Consider the following 12,540-nt stretch of genomic DNA (forward strand, 5'->3'; position numbering starts at 1 on the left):
ATTAAAACTGCAGACAGGGAAAGAGAAAGATGGCATTCAAAATATATGCACGTGTTTATTATAGCCCATTGGATTTGCATAAAAAAGGTAAATGGACTTCTGAGCTAAGAAATTTGTGCCCCATTACCAAATATTCAAGATTTGCAGATCATCTCCAGTGACGTCCCACAGGTCTACGGGGGTCTAGGGTTACCCCCACCCATGGCTCTAACATTGAACAGTCTGACAGCGAACATGAAACACACGCAAAGAGAAGGCTTCATTTAAAAGTATTCCATATGTGTACAGAAGATTACATCTCTTTCCCACAGTCGGTGCACGGCTGATCTGATGGAGCCACAAACCCTTTCACACATCAGCGCTGTTATCAGACTTTACTACAGACTGTACGTATATGAAAGACATGCCTGGCTTTTAACGGCATGCATGCTTCTGCTCAAGATATATATATTTTTTTTATCTCGTAAGGAAATTAGTTTTAACATAAGCACTAAAAAGAAATGACAGGTCAGTGTAAGTTCTGCTGCTCACATATTCAACAGCCCCATCTGGTGGACAGTGACTTGTTAATCCACCATCTGCTATAAGATCACGTGAGGGTCATAAGTAAAATCTCGTGTACGATGCGTCTAGGGCATTCCCAAAGTCTGCTGTCCCACGGCCCCTCTAACATTTTACACTACATGTAAAAAATATGTTGTATTTCCTCCTGAAACGCATGTATACATGACAACACACCCCAAAAGTAATCCGATGAACGCAAATATCTTCTGGCAATTTAAAACCATTTTCCTTCTCACTCATTTTGTGTACAACCTTTCAGAAGCCCCCCTTCAAAGTTTTTGAGGCCCCCCAGGTTCCCTTGACACCTTCATGTTTATAAGTATTCATTTTAATGTAAAAAAGACAAGTCCAAAAATACGCGTTGCTCAATGACAGAACTCATTTATTACTCAATAAAAATGCGACACGTACACATGCAGACTAAAACCAGTGTTACAAACTGACATCTGCTCTAAAATATTTTAGTCCGCTTCCCCCTCTGTAAAAAAATGGACCAGTTTGCCTTTGAAAACTGCTGTACAGACAGTGTCCTAACACAAATATGATTACCACCCTCTGCAGCCTCCTCCATGTGCAAACAGTGATCATTCCTGAAAGACAATCTTTATTTTACATTTTTAATTTAACTTGACACAAGACAATTTGCTTTTAAAAATTAAAGCATTCACATTGTGCCAGTAGCCATCACCTCTTACATCTTTACACTGTAAATAAGTTTCTATAGCCCCTCAGAATCTGTAAACTTACATGTTAAACCAGAAATACAAGGGTGAGAAATCAGATGAGAAAATGTAGGAAAAAAGTTCGTCTCTCTCTGGGACTGATGTGACGTCTGATTGTTCCTGCCATAACTTCAATACTCACCATGAAGTCCTTACAGGTCCTATTTTCAGTTCTTTGCAAAACTAAAGATGAACTCTGATTGCAATATTTGGTTTTAATTGTGCATGCACCAATCAACTTAATTTCAATCCATTTAAATTTACTTAAAATTCACAAATGTAAAATGACTTTACTTTGTCCTCATACATTTGTTCTGTAGGTTGGAGAGTTCAGAGACACCACAGCAGCCCCAGAGCTCGTGTATGCGCGTGTTGTACGTGTGTGAATATGTGTGTATGCATGTGAATATATGTGTATGCGCGTCAGCGGCGGTGGCGGCCATGTCCTGAGTGGCTGCTGCTGCTGCTGCTGTGGTGTTTGCTCTTATGGCTCCGGTCTCGCTCTCTGTCATAGGAGCGAGACCTCTCCCTCTCTCTGCGCTCTCTGTGGCTGCCGCTTCGCTCGTGCTTGTGTTTCTTGGAAAGGTCAAAGCGCTCTCGGTCTCTGTCCCTGTCTCGCTCTCTCTCCCGCTCTCTGTCCATTTTGATGGGAGTGCGCGAGCGCGAACGCTTCCTCTTGTGACCGGAGCCACTGTTGCTGTGTCTCCCGCTGCTCTTAGAGTCACTGTTGTGGTGAGTGGACTTGGACTTGAGGTGGGGCAGTAGAGGGGAAGGGGGGTGTCGTCGTGGTGATGGACTTCGGCTGTGAGAACGGGAGCGAGACCGTGAGCTGTAGGTCCCCGAGCGGCTGCGTCTGTAACTGAACAAGAAAGAAACCGGTCACTGTCATTGTGGGCAAGAAATCAATTGTTTAAGAACTGAAAACAAGATTCTTAGGATTTTGCTCAACAACCTATTCAACATGATCGACTTACTGTCGCCGTGGAGACCGGGATCTTGACCTGGATCGTGTTCTTGATCGGGATCTGCTTCCACTCCTACTGTTCCTTCCAATCTTTGCTTCTCTTCTCAGCCTGAAGATATGAAATATAAACATTCAAACACCTGCTTGAAATGACCGTAGTTGTCAAACATGATGTGCTTACCCATTATGTGGACTCTTGGAGACCTGGTTCCGAGTGTCTGGCTCCTTCTTGACAGTTTTGAGGTTCTGTGAGTTGGGGGACTTGTCGTCCACTTTGACAGTGACATTAGGAGACGAGGGCTTGGAGGCCGGCGAGAATCCTCCGGCTGATGTCAGTGCAGGGGTCCCATCAGGGTTCAGGCCTTTGGCCTTGAGCTTGGCCTCGGCTAAGAACACCTTTCTCTTCTCCACCTCCTTCTCCAGCTGCTCCAGATTGGGCTGAATAGAAATGAGAGTTTAGTACAGTGATACAGTTTTAGGGGAAGGGAGTGTCTGAACATCTCTGATGTGGTATTACCTTTTTCCTGGTGTACAGTTTTAACGTAGTGATACAGATCTCTTTGATTTCCTCTTCAGTGGCTCCAAACAGCAGGTACCAATGAGGTCTGGAGGGCAGTGGGATCTGCAGCCATTACACAGCGGTTTAGTGTCAAAGTAAATAGAGTAAAAAGAGCAGTGAGTTTAGAGCTTCTGTTGACGTACCTGCAGAGCGCGGGCCGCGAGGAAGATACAGGCACAGGCAATGGTCTCAGCTTGGAACCGCACAAACACATTGGTCCTCAGGCTGTCATTCATGTAGTTCCTGGAATAACAAAAGCACATAGAAAAAAACATAGCATCTTCTCAAAGATGACAGAAGACTGTGGTTCTTGTCTGCAGTTAGAGGAAGTTGTCATAAGATTTAAACTAGATTAAAAATACTGTATTTCTGATACTCAAGTATCAACTGATGAAACACCCAAGTATGTTCCTCTTAATTTTGAACTAACCTCTAACAGCAGCCCTTCTTTCATAATTAAACATGTTAAATGTTTAATTCATTTTCAAATTAAACAGACAGCTTTATAAATGGGAAACAAGGATTTAGGATTAACTTTGTCCATTTCTCCCTGAGGTTTCCATGGCTGGTCACATAAAGGCACGAGGACAGACGGTGCCAACAGCGGAGAAGAGAAAGACCATCTTGGTTCATGCATTAGAGTTGGAGCATGCATCCACATGGACAACACTGAACTAAAACAGCCTTCTTGGCACTGGAGGGACAACTTGTGTGGTGACATGCAAAATGGAGAATCTCCTGTACAGATGCTATTTACTGTTTTCAATTGAACTAAATTATTTATTCCGGTGTCATTCTCAGTGTAATCTATAAATAAAAAGTAACTGAATAAAGCCAAACTAATCACTTTATAAAAAGGGCCTTGAATCTATTTACAATTCAAATGGCTCACATCTCATCAAAAAGTTGCAGTGTCAACCATTTTTGTCACAAAATGAAAGAAAAAAAGATGGAATAGATGGTAGATAATCATACAAGATTCAATGTATGGAAAAATGTGGAAATAAAAATGAGTGTACAAATGTAAACTTGTCACACAGAAGGGAGAAAGCATTTCTTCATGCTATGCTGTTCAGTTCAGCTACTTTACCCTCCTGCTTTATGACATGTGATCAATGGGCCAGGGAATCATCTAACTGCCCTCTGGGTGGGTACATGCACGGGGCACTAAGTGTTGGAGCTAAGCTCGCTCTAGAATAAACACGCCCGGTGAATTCTGACTGCTGTGAGTCACGGCTCCTTCGAGGCAAAATGTGAACTGGATCAGCCTGCAAAACAGACATGTCTGGAGACCACGTCAGAGGGGCACAACACAGTATGCCAATGGTAAAGATGCTTCAATGTGCTCTACTCTCACTAGGGACTAATCTTACCTGCACACATTATAGTCTAGCTGTGGCTAACAACTCATTCAAATATTTAGTAGCAAGACCAAAATACAAATCCTTTCAAGACACCCATAAGAAAACAAGATGACGCTGGCAGTTGGGAAAGGCCCGCCCCCTTCAGAGAATCTCAGCATTGGGATTGGCTGTCAGCAGAGCCAGCCAATGGGGGGAGCTTCTGAGGTCATGTGGTTGGAGGAGGCAGAGTTCAGAGGTTCTTTATGTGACTTACCAGCATGGACTACCCTTTAATCAAAGAGTAGAGAAAAAGGACAAAGTTAAACCAAGTTCTACTAATACTGGACACATCACAAGACTCAAGTTAAGCCATGTAAAGGCAGACAGAGCTGAGACTCATTTGTCCATGAGAAGAGAGGAGTGCCAGACTTGGGCCAAAAATGGTTCAGCTGCAGATGTGTGACTGTGCGCTCAAAGCTACACAAACTCGAGTGTTATCTGGCAGGCGCAGTTTTATCACTGACCCTGGCAGAACATCCAAGTGCCCACCAGACACACATCTGAACCTGTCCAAGTCCATCTTTAGCCCAGGTCTTCATGGCTTATTTGCACACGTGACGGGCTGTTGCTGTGAGAATGAGCAAAAGGGTAGAAAGAGACACCTACCAGGCGGTCTGCACCAGCGTTTGGTTCTTTTCACATTCCAGAACTTGAATGTACATGACGATAATCTGACAAAAAAAAAAAAGACATGGAACACATCGTTGTGAACGTGCATGCATTCCATTTAACAAACAGCTTGTAAATGAAGTAGAGACTTACCTTGTGCGGGTGCTTAACGTGTACACAGAATCCCAGCTCCTTCAGGACACGTCTTTCTGCTTTGATCACTAGGTTTTTGGTATTTATGTAGTTCTGATCAAGTATCAGTGGTGTGGGAGTCCTGGTTTGTGGAGGAACCAAAATAAATATTGTTTCCCTCTTTCACATAAATGAAATAAAAGGCAGAAAAAGAAAGTGCTCTTTTGTAAGTATGCACTCCTTTTTCCTTTTCAACCAACTCAAGGAAATATGCTAGCAAGTCTGACAGTGGGGTTGTGGACTCCTGTGGTTCAGAAAGCAATGTGTAGAAATGAACAGCCTCAGTGCTCCATCACCATGTGCCACAGCTTTAACAGAAATGGCCTTGAACACTCTCCATCCCACAACGAGGTCAACCCTGTTCTGATCCAGCTAAGTGGATACGCAAACTGGTCAAAGTTTCTATTCTTATCTAAAGTGAATCTTGTTTGTGCAACAAACGTGTCACTTGATGGTTCACATAGACATACAAAACTTAACCTCCTCAAATCAGGTGCTCTGAGACACTTAGACAAACTTTATTGATCCACAAGGGAAATTATATGGATAAGGGAAACTATATGACCCTTGGCCCCAAAACACAGAAGACATCATGATGCTATTAACTAAAGTGAAATCCTGTCCTCGATTTGATCTCCTCTCCTACAGACTAGACATTAGCACATGCATAAAACATTATGTAAATAAACTATTTTAGACAAGCTCTTATTCTAAACTTTCAATAATAGAAACTGCAGCATGCAGGATCAAAAACTAGTCCAACACTAGGTTTCTATTAAACATTTCTGTAAAAGCCATGGACGACAGTTTGTGAATTGGACTTGGTTTCAAATGCAAAGACAAACTGCATGGTGAGGGGCAGCCAGAGGAAGGAAAATACTACTTTACCCAAAGGTCTGTGGGTGGTCGGACAGAAACACCAAGCTTTAGAACGAACCACAGGAGTCCTCAAAGCTCCCCGGGGACCGAGACCTTCGGCCAACCTGTCATCCCCGATCCCAGGAGCCCGCGGTGCCTCGGACCACGGGCGTCTCCCACAGGAGAGGGGTGGGCCGGGCCTGGGGGAGGAGACAGCCTTGCCTCATGGTTGTCATGCCGACTGCTTCAGCTTACGTACCATTCCACATCACCCAGGCTTTGGTAAATGTAGCTGGTCGCTGTTAGTTGGTTGCAAAGGAAAAAAGAATCCAAGTTAATGCCAGGGTCTGGATAGGACACGAACATTTTAAATCAAGACAGAGGCACAAACAGCTGCTGAACTTGTGCCCGTCTTGTAATGTTACAGGTATTCAAGTTTTTGAACAAGATGTGTTAAACACCACATCGGTTGACAACCAATAGTCAAAAATACACACTTCAGAGACTATCATGTGGAAACTGAAAAGTGTTAAAGAGTACATGGATCAACAGAAGAGCACTTTCACATTCAAAAAACAATGCAAATTCAGACTGCATAAACAAAATACAACTGCCATAGTGATAAATGCATCAAACAGGGTTTACATGTACTTACTTTTTGGCTCTTATCTGTCTCAAATGATGAAACACATTAATGACATCTCGTATTCGTCGGGGAGCTTCTTCAATCTTGGACGCCAGGTTTACACACGCCATTGCCACAATCTGTAGAGCAAAGTTACAGGGAATAGTTACACTGAGAGAAGGCAGGCGACGGCTGTGCGTTTTATACATTCACATGTCTGGCTTCATCTATTAAGTTGGTGATTTACATAGATATCAATGAGGAAACTAGCCCTGAATGTATTAGAATGTTCAAAGTGTGTTGGTCCCTGTGCGTCACAGGAGCAAAACACCCGCACCTTTGCGTGAGAACAACATGGCTTCCGCTCGAACGAAACCACGACGTTCGGCTAAAGCTAAGCTAACATCCACGATGCTAACAATGAGTCTGGGCAGCAGAAAAACTCACCTCGAAACTGTGTTTCACGAACGATTTGGAGTAGAAGAACCGGTGGAAGAGTACTTGGCCAGTTGCCATGGCGACCTATAAAACAAAATGAACAAACCGCGTTAAACTTTGGTCTTTAAAGTGAAAACGGGAACCGTGTACAATGAATCCGCCATTTTCTTTACCACGCCAACATCTAAAGCTAACAGGCTAATGCTAACACAGGCCTCATCAGGTGAAGGATTAAACACAGGGCGCTGGCGTTACGTTTGCTTTTCACTGAAGATATTAGATGAATGTGAATAAAGTTAAATGGTATTTACCTGCGGTAGCCTGAGCAGAATCCCCGCGGACTGGATGAGCTCGCATCCCAGTATCCGAAGGTCGGTCTCCGTGCTCAGGTCGAGGCCATCGAGCATAGACGGCGTCGGGGAGAGCCTTTCCTCGGGGATGAGAGAGTTGTCAATCGTGAGGTACACCTCCGAGTACACTTTGTCCCCGATGAGAATCCCATCATTATTTGTTGACGCGTTGGAGGATACAGAGAGGGGACCTGCGGCCATCTTCACCCGGACACAGCGGATTCAGCGGAGTCCTGAGCTCTGCGCTTCAGGAGGAGGACGCTCATGACGTGCTGACGTCATCATACACTCACGACCCCTGTACCTCCGCGCGAGCATATAGTCCTTACATTTCAAGAGAAATTTAAACTTTATCCTCACAGGACAGAAACAGAGCTCACCAAACAAATGGGTCAGGTCGGTTTTAGACGGGATTAATACTAGTTGAGTCACCACCTGCATTTTAACAGATTCAAAACGCCAGAAAAAAATATGCAAAACCTACGAATATAATATCAGTGGGAAATGGGAAGAGTGTATAAACGGGGAAGTGGGACAACACTCCCAGAGTCACCATCCTCTCGTTGACCTGTAGACACTGAGCGCACCGTCTGTGTCCCAACGGGGAAAGAAGCGCCGGGAACAGCGGTGACGTCTTTTACGGGAAATCCCAGACTGATCACGACTGTTCCGTGGGAGCATATTCATACGCCAATTTAAACACGAGAGCACGAGGCGCATCAGTGAAGCACAGAACGAGGCCCCGCACAGTCTATGGGTGCCGCACAGGGCCAAGTACAAGCACAACCTGTGTGCTGTGATTATGTAAACGAGGGCGGCGTGCATTTAATAGAGTTTATCTAACAGTCTAACTGTGGCGAAAAAGATGATTAACCCGAAAACAAAATGTCAAATGACAGTTCGTGGGTTCAGCTTCATGTTTATGGGCGACATTTTGGACTTTTCACCATTCAAAAGATGTACGGGTTTGTTTCACAGTTTAATTGCTGTGGCAACAGTTAAGATTTTCATCATTTTGAAATCTATAGACAGACCTGTGTCTCACCGGAGTAGGTCAACTGAGCATAAAATACTTAAGACAAACAACAAGGTAGCAAACATTGCGTAACACCTCAAAATTATTTCAACTTCAGGCAGTTACTACAAAGAGACAGAAGATGTCACTCAAGCTCTACATTCTGATAGGCCCAGGCTTAGCCTTAGCCTACAGGCTACAGTTCATGATTGCAGAACTTGCCATTGCCACTTGGAGACAGTAGAAGCAGTAAAAAAATACTAGGCTCCCATTAAATGAATAATCAATCTCAAGAGTTTGTGTTATTTTCAGAGCCCCACTGCCTGACCTCTGAAGGAGCAACACGACAGGCTATCTGCAGTCCACTACTGTGGGTTATACCACAGGTTACACTGTGCAACAAGACAACACAAAGCAACAAGATGGAGACAAGCAGGTGACATCTGCCCTTTTTGCAGCCAGTGATGAGTCACATCTGTGAAAAGGCAAGCACAGGCTTGGGATCACAGTGTTTCTTGAGGTAGCCTATTGTAGTGCAATAAAAACACCCATAATGAAACCAGTGCTTTTATTTTAGTTTTTAAATGTTACATGATGGTCCTTTAAATAGCTCAATAACCCCATATGTTTGATTTAAAGAGAGAGCTTTTTTTGTTTGTGTTTTCTGCAGTGTGTTTTTGTCAGTTAACCAAATGTCACAAATATGTCACATAGTGTACTTTTATCACTTTAGTGAGCTGATTACATCAAGAAACAAAAGACTGGCATTGATCTATAAAAATGCACAATGGTGTCGCCATGGCAGCTGCTGTGGGCCACACACATTTAACATTTCTGCCATTTGCTTTAAGCAGGAGCCACATTAAATATCACTGACTAACATGTGGTCAAACAGGCCAGGATGTGGCCCAGGCAGTGGTTGGAGTTCAAGTTAAAGGCACAATTGATCAGGAGAAACACAGTTAGCACGACGGCACATACTGAGCATTCCTTCTCCTGTTGCCGGGGCGACTCTAATTATGGGGTGTGGGAGGGCTCGTGGGACAGCGGAATTCCGGAACGACCATAAACCACGGAGAGGAGCGGCGTACCGGGGGATTAGTCCTACACACACACCACTCCCAGAGACAAGTGTGTTTACGAGCAACGCACTGCCATTCCGCCATGACACGTGTGCATGCCGTCCTGCTCCGAGCATCACTATGTCAAAGGCTTCAGTGTACACATCAGCTTTTATTAAGGGCGGCTAAAACAGAGCTATCAAAAGTAGATTTTTATGACACACAGAGTAAACTAAGAGGATGTGCATTGATTTGGCAAGTTGTTATGTGAGATGTTCTTCATTTCAGCTAACCATCCCTTATGCGCTGTGACTGGAGGAGTGGGCAACACAGGTTAGGTGTCCAGCCCAATGACACAACATGCGTTTGGGCTATATTTGAAGTTGTTGCTAGGTGAACCCTCATCTTCATATGTTACTGTCACCCAACGACTTGCTACAAATTGCATCTAAAAAATTTTATGCAGCAATAAATGTAATTGCAGGAAATTATGTGGGACAAAAAGTATAGTATATATATATATATATATATATATATATATATATATATATATATATATATGTGTGTGTGTGTGTGTGTATATGGATTTGTATTGAAGACAGCTCATGGCACAGACAACCTGCCTAAAACAAGAGAAGATCTTTGATGGAAAAACAATATAATTTCTCTTGTCTTTATTTATTTCGCTCTAAGATTTGAAGAAAACAATGCCAGCTACACAAGGCACGAACACCTAGTGAAATACAAAGGAAAAGAATCTAAAATAAACTAAATTAGACAACCCAGCATTAGGTCACAATTTAGTGCTTTTTGATGTGGGAAGATATGTTCAGTAGTGGGACTTCCATTGTGTCCAGTGTCCAATGTGTTCAGAAAGTTGTGAAGTGCTTACCGTATTTTTTGGACAAAAGTCACACTTTTTTCATGGGTTGGGTGTTTCCTGCAACTTATACTCCGGTGCAACTTATATATTAAAATTTTCACACCGACAGTTGTGAGAGGCTTTAGGCTTGTGTGCCAGTATATGCTACTCCTTTTACTCCTGTACCACTGTCACTTGGTGCTTTACTGCACATGTCTTCTGCAGAAATAGCTGCTGTCCTTTTGCAAGTAATGAAATATGCAGCTGAAAATGGTAATCGATCAGCAGAAAGAAAGTTTGGAGTGAGCCAGAAACTTGTGACACCGGCAAGGTGCACCATGCAACTTTCCTGGAAGTCACTGGATGGATCGACAAAGCCTGGATTTCAGGGACAACTGAAACCATCCTGTCGGGATTCAGAAAGGACGGAATAATTCTAACTGGGACTGATGTTGAGTCTGACGACAGCTACAGAGAAGAGGAAGCGGTGCTCTGTTTTCCTTCGGAGGTCGCGGAGTTGCTCAGACGTGACACTGAGGATGAAGCATTCAATGGATTTAGTGATTTGGAGTGAGATGGAGAGTTAAAGAGCGGTAAACTTGTTCTGTTCTGTTGTTCATGCTATAATTATCTGAATGACTGTTACATTAACAGCCTGTTGTTCTCTGTTCTATTGTTATCACTATAACTTGCCTTTCCAGATGAAATATTGGTTCCTGGTCTCTGATTTTAACAAATAAATTTCCCCCAAAAAGTGCAGCTTACAGTCCGGTGCGACTTACATTCTGTTTTTTCTTCTTCATTATGTGTTTTTTGCCTGGTGCGACATATACTCCAGAGCGACTTATAGTCCGAAAAATACGGTATAAACTCATTGTAGTGAATAATCAGAATGCTCGAAATGCACAAGGTATAATAACTTTGGACCACTGCAAACTATTTAAAATAAACTAGACAATAACAATCAGGTACAGAGCCTTTAACTTGATTATTAATTTCATAAGTCGGCAAGAACTGAATATATTCATACTCATACCCTTTATTGGTTTGGGAAAAAGAGGATCAATACTATTACTCAAAAAGGATTAGACAAAAACGTAAGTGATGGAAAAAGAGAATGGGCCAGGGTCATATACAGGTCGCCTGTCGCAGTGATGTAAAGACACTTGACAAACTCATAGTGCCATTTTTAGAATCAAAGTCCACAGACCTGGTCCAGAGACGAGGCTTTTTCCATGACTGTGTTCACACTGCTCTGTTACTCGGTCACAGGGTAGTGAGAGGAGGTCTTACTCACCAACTGTTACATGGGCATGACCAGTGAGTCAAACACCAGAGCACTCCGAAATACTCGCTGTCATCTAAGGTTACGTAATACATGGTTCAGAAATATAGTCTGTTTGTAATTGTAGAATGGGAACTTTCATAATAGGAAAATTTCAACACAAGGTAGGCCCAGAATAAACTGAACTGAAAATATCTGCACTGAGTAATTGCACTGGACTTCTTCCTGTCCAATTATTTGCTGAATCAGGTAGATGTTTGTATCTTAACACTAATGCTAATTTTAAAGGACAAAAATATTAAAATAACACCAAAAACTTATGTCGTCTAACTATAAGTAACTGTACAACAACAACAACAAAAACTCATCCTTATGTAACAGATAACCCTACGTCCTGTCAATCATCTTATTATTTTTGCACTGTTTTCCTTACGACCTCTTAAATATAGCTGAGATTTTTTACTACTTTGCTTCTTATTTAGAATTTATTATTACCATTTATATTTTTGACTCTTTGTTATTGTATTATAATGTGATGTGTGAGCTGCAAATAAAGTTTGTTTAAAGTCTAAATTTACTTTGCAAAAGAGAAAATCAATTCTGTCATAAAGTTGTGTCCTGTTGACAGAATTGAATTTCAGCTTTGCTACCTGGCTGACTGAGGGATTACACAGGTATAAAAATGATTGTGTTAACTTTGAGACACAGTGAGCACAGAGCAAAACATAGTCAACACTTACAGAAATTGCTTTAAGATTTAAATCTTATTTGCATTTGTCTATACTGTTTCATTCAATTATATCTTAAATATCTTATTACATTATCAGACCAGTGGTTCACCAACTTTTCTCATCAACTACCATTAAAGAAAATATTTGGCACCAGATCTAAACCAGGACTAGCTCGATTCATCAGACGGTTTCTACGAAGTGAACCAATTAAAGGAATGTAGTGATTTTGAAAAAGAATTTAGTCTTAATTTTTCTAACAGTTTTTGTGTATTTGGTTTGCTCAAAGTTGGGATGTTAACTCA

General features: G+C 42.3%; 1 protein-coding gene across 3 annotated transcripts; it reads right to left on the reverse strand.

The window, feature by feature from the left end:
• Positions 1-929: 929 nt before the first annotated feature.
• On the reverse strand, positions 930-7,545 carry ccnl1a (cyclin L1a). Of its 3 annotated transcripts, XM_020937661.2 has the most exons (10): positions 7,246-7,538; positions 6,944-7,018; positions 6,527-6,636; positions 4,975-5,095; positions 4,819-4,883; positions 2,953-3,052; positions 2,768-2,872; positions 2,432-2,688; positions 2,261-2,359; positions 930-2,145 (listed from the first exon to the last, which is right to left on the reverse strand). In XM_020937661.2, the coding sequence occupies exons 1-10, from the start codon at positions 7,483-7,485 to the stop codon at positions 1,710-1,712; spliced, it is 1,608 nt and encodes a 535-aa protein (XP_020793320.1). In that variant the 5' UTR covers positions 7,486-7,538; the 3' UTR covers positions 930-1,709. The 3 variants fall into 3 exon arrangements, 1 of the variants encoding a protein (XP_020793320.1); XR_008633783.1 differs by lacking the exons at positions 930-2,145; positions 2,261-2,359; positions 2,432-2,688 and adding an exon at positions 4,427-4,440 and having other exon boundaries at positions 2,852-2,872; positions 7,246-7,544; XR_008633782.1 differs by lacking the exons at positions 930-2,145; positions 2,261-2,359; positions 2,432-2,688 and having other exon boundaries at positions 2,823-2,872; positions 2,953-4,440; positions 7,246-7,545.
• Positions 7,546-12,540: the final 4,995 nt, after the last annotated feature.

This window comes from Boleophthalmus pectinirostris, unplaced genomic scaffold (genome assembly GCF_026225935.1).
Source record: "Boleophthalmus pectinirostris isolate CB_2022bp ecotype Guang Dong unplaced genomic scaffold, ASM2622593v1 HiC_scaffold_9, whole genome shotgun sequence".
Taxonomy (NCBI): domain Eukaryota; kingdom Metazoa; phylum Chordata; class Actinopteri; order Gobiiformes; family Gobiidae; genus Boleophthalmus; species Boleophthalmus pectinirostris.